General features: G+C 39.7%; 3 protein-coding genes across 6 annotated transcripts in view; all 3 read left to right on the top strand.

The window, feature by feature from the left end:
* LOC146692368 (uridine-cytidine kinase-like 1) overlaps positions 1 to 4,772 on the top strand; it is a 29,598-nt gene extending 24,826 nt beyond the window's left edge. For all 3 annotated transcript variants that reach the window (XM_085432436.1, XM_085432434.1, XM_085432435.1), the window contains exons 12-15: positions 28 to 150; positions 398 to 505; positions 1,011 to 1,167; positions 2,084 to 4,772. In XM_085432436.1, coding sequence (XP_085288562.1) covers positions 28 to 150; positions 398 to 505; positions 1,011 to 1,167; positions 2,084 to 2,160 — 465 coding nt within the window. In that variant the 3' untranslated portion in view covers positions 2,161 to 4,772. The remainder of the gene's footprint in view (positions 1 to 27; positions 151 to 397; positions 506 to 1,010; positions 1,168 to 2,083) is intronic.
* Positions 4,773 to 5,432: 660 nt separating this feature from the next.
* On the top strand, positions 5,433 to 19,344 carry mpv17 (mitochondrial inner membrane protein MPV17). Of its 2 annotated transcripts, none has more exons than XM_085432463.1 (8): positions 5,433 to 5,559; positions 6,284 to 6,364; positions 8,669 to 8,784; positions 11,197 to 11,289; positions 13,196 to 13,291; positions 17,116 to 17,148; positions 17,230 to 17,282; positions 17,662 to 19,344. In XM_085432463.1, exons 2-8 carry the CDS (start codon positions 6,292 to 6,294, stop codon positions 17,729 to 17,731), a joined length of 534 nt encoding a protein of 177 aa, XP_085288589.1. In that variant the 5' UTR covers positions 5,433 to 5,559; positions 6,284 to 6,291; the 3' UTR covers positions 17,732 to 19,344. The 2 variants fall into 2 exon arrangements, with proteins under 2 accessions (XP_085288589.1, XP_085288590.1); XM_085432464.1 differs by lacking the exon at positions 5,433 to 5,559 and adding an exon at positions 5,806 to 6,054.
* Positions 19,345 to 21,837: 2,493 nt separating this feature from the next.
* On the top strand, positions 21,838 to 25,165 carry ucn1 (urocortin 1). The gene is made up of 2 exons (XM_085432469.1): positions 21,838 to 23,013; positions 23,430 to 25,165. Exon 2 carries the CDS (start codon positions 23,433 to 23,435, stop codon positions 23,877 to 23,879), a length of 447 nt encoding a protein of 148 aa, XP_085288595.1. The 5' UTR covers positions 21,838 to 23,013; positions 23,430 to 23,432; the 3' UTR covers positions 23,880 to 25,165.
* The last annotated feature ends 751 nt before the right edge of the window (positions 25,166 to 25,916 follow it).

The following is a 25,916-nucleotide window of genomic DNA, read 5'->3' as shown; positions in this document are numbered from 1 at the left end:
ACCTCACAAAAATGTCTGTTTTTCCAGATAACGGGTGTTTCTATCCTGAGGGCGGGAGAGACCATGGAGCAGGCTCTGATGGCTGTGTGTAAAGACATCAGACTTGGAAAGATCCTCATTCAGACCAATCATGACACAGGAGAACCAGAGGTGTGTGTGTGTGTTTTAGGCAATACTATAAAAGTTTTATCAGTGTGGCAACATTAAAAACACAATTTTACATGTCAGATCTAGCTGGTTCTTCGTGTTCGACTCTGTTGTTCAAACAGGGTTGTCTCTTTAATAAGTTGCTTGTTTGATTTATTTTTTTCCACAGTGCTAATTATTGTACAAGTTAGATTTTTATGTTGTATAGATTTAATAAGCTTTCTCACTGTTTTTTCTCTCCATCCTCCAGCTTCATTACCTTCGTCTGCCCAAAGACATCAGTGAAGACTACGTCATCCTCATGGACAGCACCGTGTCCACTGGAGCTGCTGCGCTCATGGCGGTCAGAGTTCTGCTGGTAGGTTGGCCCCACGTCTTCACAGCTCAGTTGTTCGTACCTCAAAATACGTGCTAGGTTAATATTGCATTTCTTGACCCAAGAGCAAAAAGACATTGTTATGCTAACAGACTTTCACTTCCTGGTTAAATAAAGGTGAAAACTGGTGTCCTAAAAAGTGCTGATGTTTTTAAATTCTCTCTAAGCTACCTTAGTGTGATTACTGCAGGGATTAGGCTGTTTGGCCAGCTCCAACCCTTCAGGGCTGAAGTGTCTGTTTCAGGGTAGGCAAACAATGAAATGCTTGTTTTTAAAAGATACCATCAGTTTAATAAAAGTGCTGCAGGTGATTTATTTTATCCATTATCAAACATTGTGCAGGCTCAGGTCATTAGTATTTATTACCCTGTGATGCTGTTAATGAAGCTGAAGTTATTATGTAAATATATGAAATTATTCATTCTGCTTGGATGTGTTCTTTCACCGACATCATCTAGAAATAAGTTCTGTGTTTCTCCACATGAAGGACCACGATGTAGCTGAGGATAAGATCTTCCTGTTGTCCCTGCTTATGGCTGAGATGGGGGTCCATTCGGTGGCCTACGCCTTCCCTAAAGTTCGGATCATCACCACCGCCGTAGACAAGGAGGTCAACGACCAGTTCCACATCATACCAGGCATCGGTGAGTACATGCACTCTGGCTTTATCAAAGTTCATTTATCATCTGTTTGAAAAACATTGTACTTTTAATAGACGATTAACATGATTTATAGAGTTTTAAGCATAATTAGCCCCATAAATCTTCTGGTTTTGCCCAAAACAAAACAAAACAAAACAGTGTGTTAAGAAACTTTACTGACAGCATATCTAGGGTAAAGTGTCCTGATAAGAAACAAGGACTGTGTCAGAGGCCTTAATGGAAGAAATTAATGGACTTTGCAGAGCTGGAAGAGATCAACAACCAAGTTTGTTTTTTGCACTCTGGCCTTGAAATGTATTTTTTAGCCTTTATTGACAAACAGTGGAAGGCTATAAGAAAAGGTCACCTATAAATCAATAAGAGGCATTAAAAGGTAAATCATCTGTGAATTACACAAAGTACAAAACCACTGCTGCATGGATGAAAGCTCTACCGTTTGCAGACAAAATCTAGCACCAGCAGAGCGGCTGCAGGGTGTTTGCGAGTTAGGGAAAGCCACAGAAAAGTCAGCGGTGTGTTTTAGGTTTATTTAAAGTAGATTATTAGCCAGGATTATAAATATTTGAATAGCAAGGTAAAGGGAGTTATTGGGAAGGTTTACAATGTAAACATTTGCTCGAAAGAGCTCTGTTCTTTATACACACTGTAGTCTCACATCCAAATCAGTGGCAGCAAAGGTGCAAAAATGATCTTAGAAATTTCCCACTGTGATTATAAATGAGCCTCTCTGTACACAGTGTAGCTTATAATCTTATAAAGTTAGGAAAAAGGTAAAAAAAAAGGCAGTTATGTTCTTTAAAATCTTCCATATTCGCAACGGATGTCACCCACTACAGAGAACACAATAAAGAAAAGTCCAACTTTTTCTGTCCCGTCTTCTTTCACCTGCTCCTCTCAGGGAATTTCGGAGATCGTTACTTCGGCACCGATGCTCCGTCGGACTGGTGTGAAAGTGACGAGGGGATGGAGTTCTGAGGAGAGAGGTGCAGGGTTGTTACAAAAGCACTTAGTCACTGGAAGAAGAAGACAGCTGATTGGTGCCATTGATGTCCTCCTGAACAGTCAGCTGTTGCTCTACAAACTGCTTCCCATTCACAATGATATACTTTAAGGTCAGTTTGGTTATTAAAAAAGTCAGGAGCCAAAGTTGAAAGCGTTAGCTGTCCTGCAGGATGCGGGATGCTTCTAAAAAGATGATATACCATTAAGTTATAATTTAAAAAGGGGAAACCTAAAGCTACCTATTGAAAAAGAGAACTAATTCTGGTGTTAATAATTTTGCCAGTAATGTGTTTTTTGTTGCTGAAGCTGCAGCCCGTGAGCCTTCAGGGGTGATGTTTAGATTTGCATCAGTTTACTGGAAAAGCTGACCTTCATAACCTGCATAATGTAAATAAAATGACTAATTGACAGATTTTAAAACCCAGCCGCTAAGTTAACTGGAAGATCCAGCTCCAGCGACGCTCAGTTATAATGATGTATAAGCAGTTTATGAAAATGGTCACTTCCTGGTGCTGGGTCAGTCAATAATAATGTTATCATTTGCTTTGCACATATACATAAAGGCGAGCGTGGAGGTGATGCGTCTGGCCTAGTTAGCGGTGTAGCTTGGTGTTTTTCTCTCCTAGCTTAAAGCTCTCGTAAGAATCAGTGTATTCCAGCTTTGCTCTGCTGCTGAAGCTGCAGCTGTCTGTACTGTAAAACACTTTTATCTCAGGCGACTTCCACTGAAAGGGACAGCAACGACTCATACTTGAAGAAGACTGACCGAGTGAAAAGGTGAAAGGTTTTAGCTTCCTTTTTATTCGGTTACTCTCCTGTTAAATTGTTTTTTTTTCTCAGTGTCTTTGACTTTATGGTTCTTGTACAGCAATAAGAGAGCCAGGATATCCCAGTTAGTTATTTTTTATTGAAGCAATTTAAATTTTGAGATTTTAAACATTTCTGCCAAGCTTCAGCTGCTAATTGAATCAACACACAACTAGGGAATGCTTTGTACTGTATTTCTTGTCAGCTCTTGACCTGAAGCCCCTGTTACTGTGAGATTTTATTGATTCTCATCAACAGAAAACATCTTAAACCAAATGACAGCAGGGGTCTTTGCTGCTATAACGTTTTGATTTAAAACAGAGCTGCATTCAGATTTCCCAGATTTTGATTGGCTTTAAGTCTTAGTAGCATTTCATGTGTAAATGCCACACACTGCTTCTGTTTGCAGACATTTTTAAAAAATGTTTTCTTATTTATTTATTGTATTGTATGAGGGTTCTTCACACATTCAACACATAACAGATGTTTATTCAAACTGCATCATGAAAATGTTGTTTGCATGTTATATGTTTTCAGTTCTGTGCTCTTATCCAGTGCCGTATCATTTTATTTAATGACAGTTTGATTTGAGAAACACAGATTTAAAAGCAGTTTAAATTGAGCTCTTTCAGGTGCTTCAATGCTTAAAAGCCTCACCTGCGTACCTGCTCCTTACAAGGCCTCATTTCCACCACACAGTGCGACTGATTCTTGGTACCACCATTTTTGGTGTTTTAAGCAAGCTAAGAAAATGCTGAAGTTCTGCATTTCCAAAGCCACATACGTGCCATCGTTGCTCTTCATGTGTTTTGCTTCGTGTAATGTTGCACCTTGCTGTGATGGCTGCTCTTCTCGACGTTGAGGTGAAGTGGGAAGCTGGTACCAAAAAGCGAGTAAAGTTGATGATGAGGCTTTGGGGAGCAGGAGCAGCAGCTGTGTGGATATTGTTACACATGTGCCAAATGTCCACTGTGAGCAAAACTCTAAAGCCGGGATGTCAAACATCAGTTCACAGCCCACGAATGGCCACAAATAATCTTAAGTGAGCCACGCCCGTAAGATTATGTATGTGTCGTCTTTGTCTTCTTCTTCCAGCTGCTCCAATTCAGGGTCACCACATCGGCCCCTATCTCACCCTGTCCCTAGCACACCACACCAGTTACCCCACTCCCTCGTTACTTGTTATTTATTTACATTTTCTTGTCTAATTGGTCATCCATTTTGAAACTACATTTTCTGCATCCTACAAAAGTGCAATCTCAACAGTATGCCTCAGCTTTTCCACATTCACAGAGTCTGTTGTCATTTCAGTTACCAATGACGAAAGTGTTAACTTGTCTAGATTTAAAACTATTAACTTTTCAGATGTTGTCACTCCTTGCTAGTGAAGCTGAGATCTCTCCCAGTTTTTACACTTTGTGAAGTCATCAAATGAGCCAAAATGGACCTGGTTCTGGTCCCCCCGGGCTGCATGTTTGACACCCCGTGCTCTCAAATAACTCTATTTCTTCTGACTTTATGCAAACTGAGTCAATAAAAAAGGTCACGTTAGAGCAAATTACAACACGTTACTTGAAAAATGTGTTCTGGGGACAGTATTGACCTCTCCTTGAGTGATTTACATTTTGGTTTCCTGGTAAGCCATTCCATTGTCATATTTATGCCAGTTACACCTGTTTGTAAACCAGAAGTCCCATTGTAATAACTTTTCTTTCTTTTTTGTTTCATTTATCGTAAGGGCCACTTCACTTGAACAGAATAAAAATCATTGCAATTTGCTTCCTGTCATGTTGTTATTCTGGAGTTGTCCTCTAGAGGGCAGGGGTGTGCCTATGTTATTGTGTACAGCGGAACTGACGCAGACTACAGTTCCTATGCTGTCTTCACTGGTCGTAGTAGATCACGGTTTCTTCTGCCCTTATCGGTTGCAACAAAGCTAAATAAATTGTTGATTACTAATCAATTTACGCAGATGTAATGAATACTGTGTTAGTCAAAGTTAAGTAAACTCTAAAGTAATCTGTAAAAATCACTTAAACTGAAATGACAATAATATAGAGTTAATATAAACTAGTAAAAACATCATGTACTTAAAATACTAAAATAATTCAGGAAATATCTTTGAGACTGGGAAGCCTACATGTCTGTGTTACCTGGATCCCCTTTTTATTGTATTGGAATTTTTAGAAGACCTTTAATTGTGTACCAGGTTTTTTTTTAAATTGTTGCACTGGAAGAATTACCAATATAATAAATACAAAACTTGAGACTAATAAGACCCAACTTGATTGACAACTTCTTTAAACTATAAAAATATAACTGATGTGAGCTAAGCCTAAAGAAGTAAGTGTATTTAAAATAGAAACAACAGTATACCACATAAATTTGTATTCATATTTTTCTGTGCTGTACAGTTGGAGTACTGCAAAGTCGGAGCTGATTCCGTGCCGTGAAAGCATCTCCGCCTGTTTCCTCAGGGAAGACGGGCATGTGTACAGTTTTATTTACATTATCCACAGCTTGCTAGTTTACGGACCTTTAAGTTAACTACGGTGAGCTGTAAAGGTGAGTTAAACAGCAGCTGCAATAATGTTAAACGGAAAGTTACAGAAACGATGAAAGACTCAGCAGTTCGTTATTCTTGATTTAAACTGTGAGTTGCTACAGTGTGTTAGGAGTGCAGTTTAGTTTGGTTTCGTAAGCTAAACGAGTGATTAAAAGTTAGCGCTGTGATTTAGAGACGCTAATGACGCACTGTGCAAGTCGTAGGTTCCGTGCAACGTTAGCTTCGCCAGCCAGCACGAGACCGAGCCTCAAGCCAAACGTCATAAAAAAAAATAGATTTTACAGTTAATCTAAGCTGTCGTAAAACTAGACATCTATTAACAACTTCGGTAGCTTGAGAGAAAATGTTAGACCCAGTGTTAGAATTCGGCATTGACAAAATTTACCGAAACACGAATACTTTAATAACATGTTAACTTTGAGTCAGCAGTTGACCATAAGTGTGATGTAACTGAATGGAGAGGATTAGCTAGCCGTTTGACTGAATTTGAAAGAGTGAGCTAACCTCTTCGATATAGGTCTTGGATACATTTAAGTGTTTTAAAACCCTGAAATAATTTTTAAAAAAGCCCGAAGTTTACACTAATGGGCAATCACTAATGGACAGTTTAACGGAACTTGTTAGTGGTATCACTTGATTTGAATCACGTTACAACCGGCGGGCGGGGTGATTGAGCAGAAAAGTCTGCATTTGCAACAAGCTTTTATTTTTCTTTCTTCCTAGGACGAGGAATGGCAGGCCTTTGGAGAGGCTACCAGGTCTTGATGACTAAATACCCCTGGACAGTCCAGATAGTGACAGCGGGTAGGGCAACCTTGTCACTGCACATAAAAATAAGTTACACGCTGAATGCGCAAACGTAAATGTAGAAAAGCTGCAGACAGATGTCACATGAGAAGGTGCAGTTGGGTACACCATACACTGACCTTTGTTGATTAAAATAAAATGAAGGGTCCCGTTTCAGCTTCTGGTTGACTTTACAAACCTTTGCTCCAGTTTAGTGTACAAATAGACACAGGCTAAAGGTCATTGTACTGTGATCAGGAATAAAAGCAAATGAAAAAAGAATCAATAATATGTGTATGATATGTACATCTATTCAAGAAGGTTGTAGAGTCGTACATACTCATGAGAACATCAAGTTTGCATATATTTTTACAGGATAAGTGATCAGAACATCCAGACGAAACCATAAATATATTGATTTAACACACACACAAAAACATTTGAATTGAACTCTGTTTGCCCAAAATGTCTAAAACGTGATACAGAGAGCTAAAGCATGCTGATGAGTTTAATATGATGCAGGTATTAGACCAAAAATATTTCTGTAACTGTTGTGTAGCACTTTTGGATTTCATAGCGTTGAAAATGGCTTTTAGAGCTCTGGTGGATTCACACATTGGAGCAAGTTTCAGATGTAAATGAACTAACCTAAGCAGTTAGTGTTGCATTAACCCTTTACTTTTTTCAGAAGGCTGTAGTTTTAAAGTACTGTTTGCAGTACTATTTAGTCGCCACTAGATAGAGGCAGAGGTTTGACCTTGCAGCTAGAGCAGCTAAAAGGAGCCTCTCTGAGGAATTTAAAAAAAGAAAAATCAGTTTCCCTATTGACAGTCTTCATGCATTTTCAAAGTTTTTAATTTCAGTTTGCATTCAGTTTCCTACAAAAAAAGAAAGGGGGAAAAAAAACCAACCCAAATTTATTGAAAGATTTGAGGTTAGTGTTGACACATCATGAATTTCTTATTATAACTACATGTTATGACACATGAATTTAGTTTATCTTATTATTATTCCATTACGTCCAGCTGACGTCTAATCAGCTGACAATTGTATTTATACTATGATTATTATTCCTAATCAATGGAGCTGAACAGCCAGCATCGACCTAACATGTAGTTACATCTGCAGGTAGGTGCACGTCAGGTTACAGCACAGGGGTTCAGAGGGGTTTACTGTGATTACATAACTGTGGTGTAGATTTCCTGCTGAAGCATAAATCAGTAGTTGGTCAACGACCGTCGGGGCTGCCTCCAAGGGGCACAACTTTCACTAGGACTTAAATGTTTAGGATTCTCCACCATTTTTCTTTAGAACTGAAGAAGCTTCATGGATGAGAGGTGACACGTCTGTACCAAACCCAAGAAGTTTTAGCTGCCCACTATAATAAAGTGAAAAGCTAATAAGTGGAGTAATTTACCACAGAGCTTACTGAGGTCCTGACTCAAGCTGGAGATATTAAGGCCTTTAAATGAGTTGCTGGACCAATTTATTATTTTTTTTAAAGGATTTTTGTTAGAAACAAACAGAAGACTTGAAGAGGACCTCTGTGAAATCTCTGCAGTGTTAAGCAGGATTGTTTGTCTAAAATTGGTTTATAAATAAAAAATTAGCAGTGACTCAGGAAATTCATGGATGGTGCCAAGTTCAAAGTAAAAACACAATGATGATGAGTTAATGGTGGCTTGTTGGTGACAACCCTTTAATGCCTGCTAATAAACAGTGTGAAACAAATGAAGACAAGAGCTCGGTGATGAAATCTCATTTGTTCGTATAAATAAGATAAATTACAGAGAAGAAAAACAACTGAGTCTGTTTGAGGGACACATTGCGTGACCATCGCCAAGTTGAACTCGGATGGGAGTTTGTACTTTTGGACTGTTTTGTTGCATTTAAAGATACTTTTTGTAAACGCCCCCTGCAAAATGTCACTTAAACTTTCACCACTGGGTGGCAGCATTTTATCACAAGTTGTGTTAAAATTTGATCTCAAGAAACTTTTCCTTTTTTCCAGGTCGAGTTTGACTTCAGCTGATCTCTCTTTAAGACAATGCAGATTTTTTTAGTAGTTCACATTTGGTTGGGAGCTTTTGTTAATTTTGGAAGGCTTATAAAGTATTTTAACACATTATTTTCAATATTAACAGTAAAGTTGATTCTTTGAATACATTTTTTGGCATATTTGTGGTTATTATGTAGTAATTACAAGAGTGCTGCCTAATCAGATTCTCACTGCAGGAATAGTAACATGTCTGCACGGATCATATCTGTAGAAGATTGTGCTCAGGGGACTGAGATGCAGTATCAACTCTGTTTGACCTCCAGGGTCTTTAGTAGGTGTCGGTGATGTCATCTCCCAGCAGCTGATCGAGAGGAGAGGATTGGCTAACCACAACGTGCAGAGGACGGCTAAGATGATGAGTATTGGTTTCTTCTTTGTGGTAAGTATCCTTCTGACTCTCAGTTCATTTACTTTTTAAAATTTTCTAAATACTTTTGATTTTATTTTGTTAAAAAGGTGTTACATGCTTGATTTTTTTTTAGATCTAGAGAAACTGTGTGAATCATGGTGAAATAGAATAATATTTTAGTTCATATGAAAGCAAGTCTAGCCTCTCAGCAGCCATTTTTGTGATGCCTGTCGGTGCATACCCGGGTCATTATGTTAAGCATTTAAAACAGTAATTAGTGCTCACCAAGACACAAAAACGGCATCATAGAATCAAATGTGTTTAAAATTTGTTATCATGGGAGGCATTATCTCCTTTTCTTTTATAAATGATGGTTCAGTGTGTCCTCTGCTAAAGGGAAACAAAGGATTTGGAAAATTCATACATTTGTTATTGTGGTCGCTATGCTGACACTTCCAAGTCATTTCATACAGAAACGTTCCCAAACTCAACCACTGAATCATGCTTCTTTATTATAGACAACCACAGTTACTCACAGCAGTCATTCCCAAATGCTGTGTCCCGAAATTGTGTGTTATGCTACATAGTGCTAACTAGTTATCTATGATATAATGCAGTAGGGGATTTACAATATGGAAGGTTTTCTGTAAGATTTATTTTGCCACCTCAGAGGGCACCAAATGAGCACCTTTGTAAAACAAAGTCAACATTTTAAAACAAAGTTTTAAACATACAGAGGCAGGCCTTCTACTGTGCAGATAACACACTGTACAACACTGTGCTGTGCAAATTTAGAGTTTAACTTAAACTGCGTGATGTGTTTTCGTTGATTCGATCCATGTCAGTGTGGCTCCCTGGAAGAAGAAATGTTGCCACAGGTTTTTACTGTCTGGTTAATTGTTTAAATTGAGGAAGTTAATATAAAGCAAAATTATTGTGTTCATGGAAAAAAAAAGATTCCTGCTTGTTTGTGCATCTGTAATTAATGACTTTAAGTGTGTGTGTTCATGATGTACTTGTCTGATCTGTGTTACTTGTTGTATACCACTCATTCATGTCTTTGTATGTTTAATTCATCAGTATTTCACTAACTGTGACAGCTGCACAATTCGCCCTCCAAGTAGCTCATTTCTTTCTGACGTCGCTGTGACGAAGGCAAAGTTTATTTATGTTTCCGTAATTATCTGAAGCTCCTCCATCGTACAAAAATATACACGCAAGATGTATAGATATTTAGTCTTGTCTGGAGGGTGGCTATTCAGCACACACAGGACTTGAGACACATGTTTATTGGCACCTATATTCATGCATCATGTATCGTTCTCCTTCACATAAATAATGCATCCATTTGTTGGTTGAATTCGGTTTATCTTCAGCCAGCCTGCTCGTGCTTCCATTTAAGGAGGGAAGCTGTTGACAGAAAGCTGCTGAGTTCTTTTGGAAAATGTTTTTAAAATTGGACATTAATTTAAAATGTAAAACTTTTAATGTAAAAATTTGATAAAACACTATTTTTGTACCTTTATGGCCTAAGTTTTGTATTTTTTGGTAGTGGAGAAGAATTCCCTGTTCTGTTGTTACTTGTGCATCTTCTGCAAGATGCAAACACAGAGTTACAGGACTCGGCACATAAAAAACCCCCAAACAAACAAAAAATACTTGATTTTTAGCCAGTCTCATCTTCAACATCATCTTTTTTTGCACCTCTGGACATCTGTTTTTTGTTTGGTGTTCAGCTGGAGTCTTATACTTTCCTTGGTTCCCCACTATGTCAGTCCATCTTTGTAACTTTTATTTTGGGAACAGGAAGGAGTTGCAGTGGGCCAAAACTAGCAAGTATGATGGGTTTGTTAATAAATACTTTCCTTGATCTGGCCAACGAGGATCACAGCCCACAGTGGTGTTATAAAAGCTGGAGAATTTGATTTCAAGAAGTACTCTGTAGTTTTATGGACACAACAATGTGACTTTGAGGAGGAGTGATCTGAAAACAGCAGCTGAGCTGTCAGCAGTCTGAGGAGAGAACCCAAATCTAAGCCAGGTCATGTTTTTTAATTTTATCAGCAGCAATTTAGAACTTTGTGATTGCACCTTGTAGAAATATTGTTAAATTTTGACTGATTTTGAACAAACTCCATGTCAGTGTCAGTTTCTCTCTTGTGGACCTGTGTTGATTTGTGAAGGACACACATTTACAGAAAATTGCAATTAGACACAAAGGTTTGTATAGTTCACATAGCAAGTTGTTAACTTTGGTTCATTTTGTGAGTTCATTGTGAATAAATGGCTGAGTATTTAATGCACAAACCAAAAAGCAAAGATTTGATGTTTTTATTTTTCATGAAATCCATCATCGGTCTTCTGCTTCCATTGCAGTTAAAGATATTAGAAGAGAATTAAGTGGGGGATTTCAAGAGTAATTTTATTTCTGTTGCAATAAAGGGCCCTGTCATCGGCAGCTGGTACAAGGTTTTGGACCGACTGGTTGTTGGAGGAACCAAAAGCGCTGCCATGAAGAAAATGCTGGTCGACCAGGTGAGATGAGCATCTTAAGGACCCTTAATGGTCGTCTTCTTCTTCCTCTTCTTCCTCTTCTTCTTCTCAGCAAAGCAAACCGAACACCAGCTCAGCAATAAAAACAGCTCTCTGTGTGTAAGTGTGTATTTGCCACTCGCACTGAGCTTGTTAGTTGTGGCAAACAGAGTGGATGAAGCCTGACTGCTGAGATCGTTTTGACTGACAGATGAGTCTTTGTTGTCCTGATGGGAGGAAACTCTTGTTAGCAGACTGTTTTCCCTTTTTGTGAAGCTTTTGAGTGGAGAGGCTGAGTTATGCAACAGAGCTCCAGTTTTTGCCCCTCAGCTGTAGGTTGGTGGGGTATCATTGTCATCTACAGGGTGAGCGGGCGGTGCGGACACCCACGTTTGTGAATGCGATAACTCAAGAAGGAAGTCACAGAGGATTTTCAAATTAATACCTTAGGTGTATCTACTAGGGTGCTGAGTGGTAGCACTGGTATTTTGTAGTTGCTCATTTAGTTGTTTAAATGAGACAGCCAAAAAAAAGATTTAATAGCCTAATTGATAGAAAAACCTAAGAAACTATCTAAAGCAGAACATACTTGAAATGTTGTTTACTTTGTATAATGTTTCAAACACATGTGATGTCAGATTAGTTAAGAGTTGCAGGTGCAGTTTGACTACATCTGACTTCGGTTGCTTAGTTATATTCCAGTTTATTCTGACAAAGCTTGATATACAGTTAGTTTGCATTGATTGATTTATAAGTGCTGCAGAACAGCTGTCATCTTTTTAGTTTAAGCCTCTGTTTATTTACTGCTTCATTCATAGAAAGAGAGGAAACAGGGTTCAGCCCCAGGGAGTGGCCGATGGTGGTAGAACAACTTTGAACCAGGAATTCCTGTCGTAATTTAATAGAATAAGAATATTGCTGAATATAACTGACTATCATTTTTGGCATTGAGTAGCAAAAGCTGCAACGTTTAAATGTTCAGTCGACTAGTTGCACATAACTATAATCTGTACCTCATGCTTTCTGAATGAATCATTAACTTTAGATTAAGGAACACAAACATATCAATAAAATTATATAGCATAAACTTGGAATGCAACTTTTCTGTAAATGTCTAAAAACGAGTCATTTTTGGTAGCTTCATGCTGCCCCCTGCTGTGTTTCAGTGAAACTGCAGCAGAGCACAATGTTAAAAAAAAAAAAAAAAAAGCAGTATCTGCTTGTTACTGAATAAAATATTTACTGGAGCAAAGGGTTCACTTGCACGCTTGAATAGTGATCCAGTCGCACTGTCAGCGCTGCTCGCTTCACCTCAGTGTGCATAACAAACAGCAGCACTTGAAAGATTTAAGGTGATGCAGCTGTAGCGTCGAGTGACTGTTCATGTAAGATTCATACTAGGAACAGTTTAACCTCAGTCTTTCAGATTTCTTAGATTATCACTGGTATGTATTTTATTACTTAGTTATAGACTCAGTTTGTTACTTTGTTTCTGGACTCCATCAGCTTCTATGGAGTAGCAGCTAAGCATCCCAAGATCCTCGGAAAAAAAATCCAATCGAAGGAAATGAAACATCAAGAAAGTAAGACAAAAAGAAGAATGACAGCGAAGGAAAGATTTCATCCTCCATGATGTTTCTTTAAAGACTTCCTTTTCCGGATGTGCTGCAGGAAAATGTTTTGTCACAAGTAGATTAATTAGATATTTATCACCCAATTTCTCATAATCAAAAGTCATGTTCTGTTTTTAGGTTGCACGTTTACTGCTCAGTTTAGGTTGATGTCACACTGCCAGAGGGGAGCTTTTTAAATAAAACTGACCTGAAATCTGCTGATTTAGGCCACAGCAGTTACACTTATGATTAACTTATGATTCTTCTTCTTGTTTTTTTGGTTTGTTTCCTTACAGCTGTGTTTTGCGCCGTGCTTTCTGGGAGCCTTCCTCTGCATCTCTGGCGCGCTGAATGGACTGACAGTCGAGGAGAACGTCACCAAGCTCAGGAGGGTGAGTGAGTTTTATTTCAGTACCCTGTCGTGATTCATTCCCAACATCATTACCCAGCGGAAAAACAATCCAGTGTAAAATGGGAAATAACATGCAAAACACTAGAAATAACTCTGTGTCATGTGTCTCTCACCCTTTGACCCTTGTGAAGTGTAAGTCTGAAAAAGGGCATTAATGAGCCTCAAAAAGAAGCTTGGTAGCAGTTAGGGCAATAAACTGGGGGTTGGTACAGTTGCTTGACATTTTTCTGACCATTTTTAATGGTCACCTTTAACCCTGTGTTGAATGAGTCCATCAGTATTGTAGTGATGTGGAAAATCTTCCAGGTGACGTTGATCAATTTGAAAAACTCCACTTGAGGTAAAAGGTTAGAGTTTGACCTGATGTGTCTTCAGCTCATTTTTTATTTATAAATGTTACATCGTCACGTAAAAACAGGTTTATCCAAAGCCTGAAAGGTATCAGTTTGAATTGCACAGATAAATTACTTTGTGTTACCCTAAAATTGCATTTAAATACATAGAAAAAAGAATCTATGATTCAGATTTCAGATGCAAAGTCTTCGTCGAACCCTCCTTTCTTTGTTCTTCGTGTGTAGAGTTTTACAGTCGTCATTGTGTGGCATGAATTTGACCTTTTTAAGCACTAAAACTAAACCTGAGACGAACAAACTGGTCAGAGAGCAGTAAGCTTCCTGCACGCACACAGCTCAGGTAAACGACAGTACACAGAGAGGAAGTTTGGTTTTCATCGTAGCTACAGTATCTGACCTCCAACACTCACCTCTCATTATTATTGGAAACTATTTCCTGTGATGGAGGAAGAGGCGAGAGAGAGAGGGAGGGAGGGAGTGTGGAAATAACCAGTGTGACTCATACCTTCATATATACGTGTGCGAGTGTGTGTTTGTATGCCAGGTCAGAGCTAACTGTCATCTTGTGCCAGCTGCTCAAACGCCCGTCGCCGCCTTGCTTTCCCAACATGCTGCTGATCACCATCAATTATTTACAAAAGGAGAGGCGCAGACCTGAAAGGCCAACCCGGTAAATGTCACAAAGGACAGAAAATAAATGACAAATGCGCTCGTTACAACGGGGTCTGGCACTGAGGAAATGTGAGATGAAAATGAATGGAGCCTCTGACCAAACAGCCGCTGTGATTGATAAATCTGGACAGAGTTCCAGTCGCAGCTTTGCCTCTCTTGTTTACCTGTTCTGCTTTTTACCTGCAACTGTTTGGTCAGAGTCTTGGTCATTACTCAAAAATAAAACACAGTACGCTGGAGAAAAACAGGTGAGAAGTGTGAGGCTCTGTTTTTCAAACATCACAACTTTATCTCTGCACAGTTTTTCGAGGCACTTGGCAGGTTGGGGTTTTGAAGCATGTTGTTCCGTTTGCCGTCATTCTCTTCCAAGATCAACTCCACGATGTCAGGGTCAGACCACATGCTGTGCTGTGTAACTGATCAGAGTCTGAACATTCATAATGTTCTGCACAGTGTAAAGACAGGAAGAGCAGAAAAGTGTGACCTGTGTTAGATGTTGCATATACAGTACAGTGTGCAAAGTGCAAACACAAATCTAGCTTCCACGTGCTGCCCTGAGAAGACCTGGATCCTAAAACTTGAATGTTTAGACAATCTTATTAGATCATTTTTAATGAATAATTTAGCTGAATTTGGGGTTTAGTATTTCACTAAAGTTTTACAACAAAACTTCATATTTATTGCATCCTACAAAGCTCCTAGAAGAGGTAAGAAAGGTCCCGTCATGTATGGGTAAAGACATTGACGTAATTTCACCCCAGGTGGCAAACTAGCTTGTTTGACCGTAATTAAAACACTGTTTTCACCCTGGAAAAAAGGCAGAAAAATATTATAGCTGGAACATTGGCTTGTTGGTTTTATATGCCAGGAGATGTCAGGGTGACCTTTAAGTAGACAGGTTGGGTTTTTTTCTCGGTGTGTGTGTTTTGTAATATCGTGTGTTTGAGAGAGAAAGTTGCTTATTAAGAACAAACACCTGATTTCTACCTTCAGGTTGCATCGCCAGCATAACAACATGATTAAACTACACGACGCACTCACGCCAAAACATTTCTTTAAGTATAATTCATAATCTTTTTGCTGAGCTCTACCACGTCAAATAAGGGAACAAATAAAAGAAGCCTTTTCTTTTTTCTTTAAATGGTATGTGCAAGTTTAGGTATATTGTCAGCATCATTTTTGTCACATTAACGTCAGAGCAATGATTCAAAGGGCTTTAAGACAATACACGCAGACTTCAGACACAAATCGTCTGTAATATCCAGTTAGGTCTGTAAAAGTATTGTCAGGGTTTTAGAGTATATTGAATTTAGGGTTATCTGATGAATGAGGGCTTTAAAAGCAGACATTTGATTAAATATAGAGGAGTTACAGCCAATTGTGTCAGTGTCCAAAAAAATGTGGGCCTACCTGTAAATATGCTGCAGTGGCTACATGAACGCTTGCACGAATCCAACTTTAACTTGTATAAATTTCAGATTAACTTCAATGAATGGCGATGGTGGAGGAGGGCAGCATGCTTTATTTCATAGATCAGACAGCGTGCTGACAGCACAGCCTGTAATCGACTTGCAGACACAGGTGGATAAATGTTGTGTCAAATAAATAAGTGAAGCTCTTTGTTTCACTGCAGAAGGAAACTATGTTAAATAACCTTTACTCTGAAGTTTCAATATAGCAATATATTAACACGTCATATTTATTTACTTATTGTAACAATGTAAATACATTTTTCTTGTTTTAACAAAATGAGTGAAATAAAGTGTGTTTATGTGTGGCTGATGAAGGTGTTCATGCATACAGTTTACCTTCCGTTTGGACAGAAACTACTCACCAGCTGTAGTTTGAGCACATCAGCATTCCTCACTTCCTCCCCCACCGGCAGCTTCAACTGTTCTGATGGAAAACGCTGCAGGGCTGAACCTCGTACCTAAGCAGGAGGTCACGAGTTTGTCCGTCATGTTTGCGTGGAGAAACACTTTACTTCTGTCTTTTAAATACAACTAAAAGTTTCCTCTTAAGATTTTTGTCTTTTTTTTTTTTTATTAGGCTGAGGGAGAGGAGTGCAGCTTTCATGAATTAATGTACTCTGTGTCTGCAGTGGTAGGTGGACAGGAAGTCTTCTGACACTCGTTCATCCACGATCTAACTGATGATCTCAGGGGCCAGAAGCTTGGATCTGTGGCAGTGAATGTGAAATAAAATATTCATCCATGAACAGGAGCTTGATGAAGGAACAAAGAAACAAACAGATCTTTGTTCAATTATGTAAAACAATCTGTGCTGCTAACTGTGGACCAAATCACATCTTTAATGGGATTGTTTTGATGTTGAGTTAGTTTACTTTTTATTAAAAGAAAGTATGTTTAGAATCTGTAACAGAGTTTCTCTTACAGGCTCACGGGACAGTGTCACATTTCTTCTGGACGTCCTCTGATTTCCACATGAAGAGCTAGCTAATAAAGAAATAGTTCTTCTTTCTTGGATAGTAAATTATGTTTTAGAGTTGCTTAATTTAACACAATAACTTCACATTTGAAACCTCATGTTGAACTTTTGTCAGGACCATGTTTGTTTATTTGGGGTTTTAGAGGAGTGGAGAGGAGCGTGATGCTCTGATTATAACAGAAGACGATACGAGAACCTGAAAAAGAAAGCAGCAAAATAACCATTTCCTTTCTATTGTTTTCGTAATAAATTGAGTTTAGCATGAATGTTTTTCATTAAAGTAATTTCAGATGGTACCGACATGATAATATTTCTCTTTCTGTGTTCACAGGACTACACAGATGCCCTGATCTCTAATTACTATGTAAGTGTTCAGTGTAATCTCTCTTTTTATCTCTTCAGAATATGTTTCGCTGATCAGTTGAATGTTTCCTGGTTGTTTCAGCTTTGGCCTCCAGTCCAGATTGCCAACTTCTACTTCATCCCTCTGCACCACAGGTGAGAGTTTGATGGCTTCATTAGCATGCAGGCAGTGAGCTCTGATCATATTTGAAGGTTAGTGAGAGCAGAAGAAGCTTGTGTACAGAGTCAAATCTTAAGGGTTTTATTTTTACATTTCGACTGCTTTAACACAGTCATTTCTGCACTTTTAGGATACATACTCTGTCTGATCTTAGTGGATTATTTTAAACCTGAAAACATGTTTTGAAGTTGTAGTTTTACTACTTCTGCGTCTAAATAAGACATCATTTGTTTCACTTGTGAAAATGTCACATGAAACCAACTTTAATTGTCTCAGAAAGCCTTTATTTCCGTCTTTATGAAACTCTCCGACTTGCATCCAAACCAGACACATCAGATTTCGTCCTCCTTGCAGGCTGGCTGTCGTCCAGGTCGTTGCTGTTGCTTGGAACTCCTACCTGACCTGGAAGGCCAATAAGATGTGAAGGACGCTCACAAGTCCAGCCTGTGTCGTTCTCGCTGATGATTACTTTGCACTCATTCGTAGTGTGTGTGACATGGGCGTAACTTACTTTAGGCTACTTAGTCTGCTGGTATTTCCAATGTGTAAAGCTGTGACTGAGTCACGCGTAAAGGTCGGGAGAAACGGCTCGTCTACTCCGAGTGACAAATTCACACTTGAAAGTCAAACTTGCATTTGCAGAAATGTCTGTGAAAGTTTCTTATTTATGGAAATGGGATTTGGCGGTGGTGCTGCAGTGTATCCACACATACACACTCATACATTAACACCTATTGCTCACAAAGGAAACTTTTCTAATCTCTTTAGTGTATTGACATCATTGTTTTTGTAATGTGTTGGTTTTTTTCTATAATGGACTTCTAGTCAGATATTTTAAGTGCATTCCAGAGTTTCTAATAATGTGATTTTAGTTTACATAGTTGTGTTTTTTTGCTTTGTCTAAACCTGCCTCATCTTTTACTTCATTTCCCCCTAATTTGACAGACGAAGAGGTCAAACCTCCTGCAGCATTTACAAAGCTGCATTACTGGATTAAATTCATTTGGCTTGGGGCCTTTTTCTTTCTTTTAAAAAAAAATCAGAGTAGTGACGTTTTTCTACATTCGAGAAGTGTTGCAGCAGATTTGACATCTTCAGACTGTCTCCTTTCCTCTGTGAAGTTTGCAAGCAGGTGAGGTTGTGTCAGCTGTCTCTACTTTTCTTCTACATTTGACAGATCTCAGGAAAAAGCTGATATAAATGGACAAGATGCCACAGTTTGTCTTCACTCAGATTACACCAACTCTTATCTGCTTTGAGTTTATTTTGTTGGTCGAGGTTCCTGTGGTTAAAGTACCTAATCTAACATCATGGCTATGTAAAGAAAGAGCCTTGTTCCTTATCTTATTTAACATAATGTTAAAGGAATAGTTTGCAGAGAGTTGAATGATACAAGCTCAATACGTCTCTGGTGTCTGCAACCACCAAGCTTATCCTATTTTAAAGGCTGGAAACAGAAAACGGTCAACTGGACAGTTGTTGTCAGACATTTATACTCAGATTTACATACTTGCTTTAAAATCGTGGTTGTTAGCAAGGCAGCTGTTTACTCCTGTTTCCAGTCTTTTATTGGGTTGGTTATCACTGTGGTCCAGTGGTTCACACTGCTGCTGCCTCACCCCAAGAAAGCATTTAAAATAAAGTGAACAGAATAAACCATTGTATAAACGGGAGTTTGTTTCCTCTAGTCTAAAGCATTCTGAGTGTTCAGTAAGGAGAGAAAACTGCTATGCAAGTGCAAATACATTAATGCAACACTAACATAACGTGTCATAAAAGCACGAGTGAGATCAGTCTTCTCTGTGCGAGGACAGTCATATTTACTCAGACGTCAAACTGTTCCTTTAACAGTCAGCGTCACATTTGTTCTGTAGCTGCTGAAGAGTCACCACTAATCCGCAACATAACCCAGGATCATGTCAGTGCTGCGTTCCCCTTTTTCAGGATATGAAGAATCGCTTTATCCATAATGGGCACATTTTTGATAATTAAAGGTCACGTCTGGTGTAAGAGCTAATAAAGTTTTACACGAGTTGAGTTTATGAGTCTGTGGTGTGTTTGACCTCGCTAACTTTGCTTTGGATGGGGTGGGGGTTGTTTGTTTGGAGGGAGATGTGGAGGCTGCTGAGCTGGGCTGCCAACCAAATTAACTGCACAAATTTTCTTTTTTTTTGTTCCACCCCCCACACACACAAACGCACACACTCATGGTCCATATCAGGGAAAAACAAGCGGAAAACGTCTGACGAATCGATTGAAAATCTGCCAAATATCCCCACCGCCTGCCTGAGGGAAATGAGCCTCTCCCCAGAAAGCTGGATTTCATTTTTTTAATTCATCTCCCAGGCTCGCTGTGTTTGAGAATTAAGGCCCAGTAATTAAATGAAGATACAGTGTGTAGGCTTTTTAGCAGCGCAACCTGAAAACAGTGTGTGATGGGGCTGACATCTGTGATCAAAATGAGATCTGATCTGTAATTTGAAGTTACTGATGTTGGCTCATAATTTGTGTGGATTTACATAATTTGTGACCTCAAAGTGTTTGAAAGAAGTCGTTTTCTCCTCATTTTCATGTTTGTCCTGAAGAAAAAGTGAAAACAGCAACAGTTTCATATGAAAGATGATATTTACAAATTTTCTTTATCAAACTGTTCTACAGGCTGTTGCTTGCAGGCATTGTTGTGTGTCAAAGCACAAAAATGCTCTTTTGATTCCCATATTATAACTTATTGTCTAAATTTGTAGAACCCAAAGATAACATTTAGGGAGTACATTTCATCTCTGTCTGTGTATGTTATAGGTAATCTAAGGAGATTAGAAAGAAAAGAAACTAGACTTCTTTAAGTTTCTTCTTTAATTTCATCTACTATCATGATTTAACACCATAGAAGTCGGTTTGTTTAGCTCACAGTGAATTGAGTCAAACAACTGAGTTGTTTAATCAATCAGAGGAAATGCAAATACAGGAAATACAATTGCTGCTCCTTTAAAAATAATCTCCCTCTTTAAAAAAGAAGGGAACAGCAAGTCCACACAGAGCTAACAACCCCAAGTATTTGAAGTGTTTTAAAAGAAGAAAACTTTGTTGTGATTATGCCAGACCACCTTTATGTAATGTGCAGTGTATTAAGAATAGCTAAGTGTGAGTCTGGGAAATGTTTCAGGTCTGTAAAAGGAAAAGTTGAACTTGAGGATGTAAACTTGTGTTTGGCCTTATTTACTTTTGTCCCCTATTTACGTGATTCATAATATTTAACTATGCAGCTCTGTGACTCACTCAGAGTAAATAACATGTACTATGGATTTCTTTATATTCTGGTTTGACTGGTATAAAAAGTGAGCTTTTACTAATAATCCCGTGAAGGTTCAGCACCATAGACAGCTCCCTCACCCATTCAGTCCGACTTTAGAATCAGAATCAGAATCAGAATGGGGTTTATTGCCAAATGTTGAGCAGGTTTACAACATTAGGAAATTGCTGCGGTGCTTCAGTGCAAACATAGTGTCATAAATAGCACTTAAATAGACATGGAAAAAAATAAAAGTAGGGATAAGAATTAAGAGTGCTACGTTGAAAGATATATACATGAGTGCAGGTGGTGATCAGTGCCAAACATGGAATGATGCAGTGACACAGCGTAGGGTCATGTGTTAGTGGTGGGAACAGTCATATGGTTATTGTTCATGTGTCCAACAGCAGAGGGGAAGAAACTGTTCTTATGGCGAGAGGTTCTGGTGCGAATGGACCGGAGCCTCCTGCCTGAGGGGAGCAGGTCAAACAGACTGTGTCCAGGGTGAGAAGGGTCAGCTGAGATCCGGGCTGCACGCCGCAGTGTCCTGGAGGTGTACAGGTCCTGCAGAGATGGGAGTCTGCAGCCAATCACCTTCTCAGCAGAGCGCACAACACGCTGCAGTCTCTGTTTGTCCCTGATAGTGGCTCCAGCGTACCACACGGTGATGGAGGAGGTGAGGATGGACTCGATGATTGCAGTGTAGAACTGCATCATCGTCCGTGTTGGCAGGTTGAATTTCTTCAGCTGCCTCAGGAAGTACATCCTCTGCTGGGCTTTCTTGATGACGGAGGTGATGGTGGGCTCCGACTTCAGGTCCTGGGTGATGGTGGTACCCAGGAAGCGGAATGAGTCCACAGAGGTGATGGGGGTGTCAGTCAGGATGATGGGGGGGAGTGGGGCTGTGTGCTTCCTGAAGTCCACAATAATCTCCACTGTCTTCTGGGCATTCAGCACCAGGTTGTTGTGGCTGCACCAGGACACCAGACGTTCAACCTCTCTCCTGTAGGCAGACTCGTCCCCGTCCGAGATGAGCCCAATGACGGTGGTGTCATCTGCAAACTTGATTAGCTTGACAGACTGGTGGGTGGAGGTGCAGCAGTTGGTGTACAGGGAGAAGAGCAGAGGAGAAAGAACACAGCCCTGAGGGGAGCCGGTGCTGATGGTCCGGGAGTCCGAGACATTCTTTCCCAGCCTCACGTGCTGCTTCCTGTCCGTCAGGAAGTCAGTGATCCACCGGCAGATGGGATCAGGCACATTCATCTGGGAAAGCTTGTCTCGGAGATGGTCTGGAAGGATGGTGTTGAAGGCAGAGCTGAAGTCCACAAACAGGATCCTGGCGTAGGTTCCTGGGGAGTCCAGATGCTGCAGGATGAAGTGTAGGGCCATGTTGATGGCGTCGTCTACAGACCTGTTGGCTCTATATGCAAACTGCAGGGGGTCCAGGAGGGGGGCCGTGAGGGTCCTGAGATGGGAGAGAACTAGGCGCTCAAAAGACTTCATGACCACAGATGTCAGAGCCATGGGTCTGTAGTCATTTAGTCCAGTGATCCTAGGTTTCTTGGGGACAGGGATTATGGTGGAGGACTTGAAGCAGGCAGGCACATGACATGCCTGCAGTTTAAAGACGTTTTTCATGTTCACAGCTTCTATTTAATCTTTAAAAGTCATTTCTTTGTCTCATTTGGCCAAAGCAATACTTTGCTTTAGAGCACAGCCTGGTGAAAAATAAAGTTTTAACTTCAGGCAGGTGAATGTGAGCTGAATTAATGCTGATTTATTGTCTTTTACATCTTCTTGCATCACTTCAGCGCTTAGTTTCTGCCTCTAATTCACCTCTAATTCTTTCATTTGAACTTCTGAAAGTGAAATAGCCCTTTAGCAATGCAGTGCAGGGAGACAGGCTCTTCACAGATTTTGATTCATATTATTATTATTCAGATTATTCATATTTAAGAGAGAATTTAAGGCAGTGCGGGTTGCAAAGAAAAAACATAATCACGCACAACAAAATAATTCTGATAATATAAGAATAAAAAGTTGGGCAGGTTCCTGAATCGCCCCAGAAATCCCACACCTATTGGCACCTTCCTCCTGTACCCCTGTGAGTTTACCTCATCAAACTTGATGACCCACCAAGGATGAAAAAGAAATGAAGCTGTAAAAAAAAAAATCACGTCCTTTATTCGCCGTCCATCACAGCTTCCCCAGCTGTCCCTCGGGACTTCTGTGCTTTGCGTCTCGATAGTTGTCCGGTTTCCAATGCGCTATCTGTGCTCACATTGACGTCAAAGGAGCGGGCAGGACGTATAAAACCCTCCGGTCCCCTCTAGTCTCCGCTCACAGGGACTTTTCAGACTCTGCTGAATCTCACCGGCCGACCGCAAAGTCCAGCTGCAGCATCTGGAGACAGTAAAGTAAGAACAGTAGTTCTTTCATTCAGTCTAAAGTTTTGTTCATCATTTAAACTTTTTAATAACCGCGCAGTGAGGTGCTCGTCATCTTATGCGCTTTAGCTTGAACAATCTTTTGCTACAAAAGAAAATGTTGCCATTAAATATTCTTTTGTAATTTTAATTCCAGTTCAAGTAAATGTTCTAGAAGATTTAGGTTTTCCATCAGATTGACAGATAACATTTATTTTGCCTTTGGAGCGAACATGAGACTTTACATCTGCCGAATCACGACCCAAACCAAACTTTAAAGTTTTAAAAGTGTATGAATGTCACGCTTAGCTCAGAGAGAATGTAAATAAAACACAACATTTCCAAGATACACTATGAAACGTACTTTTAAACCTGAATGTCATCTTAAATGTTTCATTTTCTTGCAGGACATGAAGCCAGTCTCCCTTCTCCTGCTGCTCTCTTCGGTCCTCCTGTCATCACACCTCCGTCCAGCCGCCGGCAGACCGCGCACCTTCCCTGGCTGGATGAATGGCAGCGGTCGCCTTCAAACGCAGCAACTGGACGAGGTGCTCCTCAGAGCGGCTGCCGCCGGGGACAACGCCGCCTCCGATCTACTGGGCGAAAACATCATGAGGATTCTCCAGAGGAGGAACCCGGATCGTCTCCACCTGCTCCCGCCAGAAGAAGACAGCGAGGAGGCGGAGGAAGCGGCTATGAGGACCGCGGCGCAGCTGCTGAAACGCAGCGAAGAGCCGCCGCTCTCCATCGACCTGACCTTCCACCTGCTGAGGAATATGATCCAAATGGCCAAGATGGAGAGCCAGAGAGAGCAGGCTCAGCTCAACCGCAAAGTGCTCGACGAGGTGGGGAAGTAAATCTCTGCTTCTTTTTGAAAATGCCTCCTTAACAGAGCCCAGAAGCTGTATCAATATTCCAGACCTCTGACATTAGTTTCTGTTCGTGCGCCTGCCTTCCTCTCCACATCATTTTACGCACATTTGGTGCCATTTTACGCATCACAGCAGCTGTCATTAAAATGTAAAATGTTTTAAATGTTATTTAAAGACATTGTTGGAAGATATGGAAAAGGACCTCTCAGAACCCCGCTCATTTCAAACACACACAATCCTCTTAATCTCTGGACTTGTGGTGGACTCGTGGCAAAAAGGGAAAACCCTTGGATATCAAGTCGTTTTCACTCTTTGAAGTAATGGATGTGGTTTGACTTGGAAATCAACACTTCTTTATGAATTTATGTCTAAAATAAGTTGTTTAAGCAGTTTGTGTGTATGTGTTGTAAGCTTAATGTTTTCAGAAAGACTAAGCTGACCTGGAAATCTATGAACCCACTGAGAAGTGCTTTAGTTTGACCTTTGAATGCTGTAGATGTGACAGATTAAAAGAAAGAGTTTATGTTTGCCAGCAGCCACAAATGTTAAAAATATGTATTTATTAATATTTAGTTAAGTATAAAGTAATACAAATGCACATTCAGATTCATTTAGATTAGTTTAAGCAAACTACATGTTTGTACAGAGTTGTAGAAATTGTATCTGCTTGCCCAAAGTTAAATTTCTGTCACTGTTGAGAACCAGAGGACAAATTTTCAAACTTTTTTCTGTCGGCCCAACTCGTTTGTATATCATCACTTTGTCTCTTGATCAAGCTCAATAGACAGATGGCTATTACCTTTTACATTAATTTCCCCCCTTTCTGTCATTTTTCTTTGAGCGGGAGCACTATCACCTGTACTGTATCTACTGTAGCATGGTAACCTACAAAAAAGAAAAAGAAAAAGGAAAAAAAAATGCTTAATTTTACTGTAACATTCATGTCTGACACCAGTCTCTTTGTTTTAGCAAATGAAAAAAAAACAAAGCTTTTTGCCATTTATATTTTGTAATAAAAAAGTTTGAAGTAAAAGTGGATGCCTTTGATGTTGTTATTGTTGCCATCTATGTGTGTGTATTGATCATAAAATACAACCTCATACTCTGATGAAGTGTCATCAAGTGTTTATTACAGCAATTTTTGGAATTTTCCTCAGCATATTCACTGTCTACATTACAGTAGTTTAGGGTTATATCCTGTCTTCATTGGCCGAAGGGCAGAAATGGGCAGGTTTATTGGTCCATAGAACGATTATGAAACAAGTGGCAGTCAATTCTCCTCCCTATCTTGATATTTCATCTCCTTGTGATTACTGTGCAGGACTTTATGATTATTTTTGATGGATTTGCATCTCTTCATAGTCTTTTTTTTTTTTTTTTTTTTTTTTTTTAATGGAACATTTCGCCAAAGATTGCATAGGCCCACCCTAAACTTTTCAGTCATGAAGGTGCCTTAGTTTGAATTCAAATGACCTCCATTGATTTTTCTCTGATGCCACTCCAATCTAAAAGCCTTACATTTGCATTCAGCTTTTACTTTCTGGTTTAGGTCCAATACAAGGAGGCTCTGTTTGGGAAGCTTGTTTTCATTAGGTCTTAACCTGGGACTGTGTTCAAAGCAGAAATTCTAATAAGCAAATTAAGTGAAGTTTCAAGTACTGAATTAGAACAGCTGTTGAAGGACACCAGTAAAATATATCAAGAAAATTCGCGAAGAATGTGTCATCATTTTTAAGTAGTTTGTTATCTCATCATAGGAGCAGCAGCTGATTAGGCTCAGGCTTGATAGAAGTGACAGTTAGTGGAGTTGTGTCCAAGTTGTTGAACATGATAAGACAGAGAAGAAACAAACGCAGAAGTGAAAATGGCCTCTGGGTCCTGTGTTTCTATGACTCAGTCCATATTGTGGGTGTGTGGCTGATTCTTCACCAGCTGTCTGCGTGAGTGTGTACATTGTGCCTCACAAATGCCATCGCACTTCACTTTGTGCATCAAAGGAAAGACAAACGTATCGTATTTCTT

The sequence above is a fragment of the Copadichromis virginalis genome, linkage group LG15 (genome assembly GCF_057382275.1).
Source record: "Copadichromis virginalis isolate Kocher_CV1m ecotype Utaka linkage group LG15, C_Virginalis_male_GT1.1, whole genome shotgun sequence".
Taxonomy (NCBI): domain Eukaryota; kingdom Metazoa; phylum Chordata; class Actinopteri; order Cichliformes; family Cichlidae; genus Copadichromis; species Copadichromis virginalis.
The sequence above is the reverse complement of the archived record's forward strand: the minus strand, read 5'-3'. Positions and strand labels throughout refer to the sequence as shown.

What these genes read in the sequence shown, in the direction of transcription:
- mpv17 (XM_085432463.1), top strand. Translation starts at nt 6,292, where the DNA reads ATGGCAGGCCTTTGGAGAGGCTACCAGGTCTTGATGACTAAATACCCC. An exon ending in AGTCCAGATAGTGACAGCGG is followed by an intron (nt 6,365 to 8,668) that starts GTAGGGCAACCT and finishes TTTGACCTCCAG; the next exon opens with GGTCTTTAGTAGGTGTCGGT. An exon ending in TTCATCCCTCTGCACCACAG is followed by an intron (nt 17,283 to 17,661) that starts GTGAGAGTTTGA and finishes TCCTCCTTGCAG; the next exon opens with GCTGGCTGTCGTCCAGGTCG.
- ucn1 (XM_085432469.1), top strand. Translation starts at nt 23,433, where the DNA reads ATGAAGCCAGTCTCCCTTCTCCTGCTGCTCTCTTCGGTCCTCCTGTCA.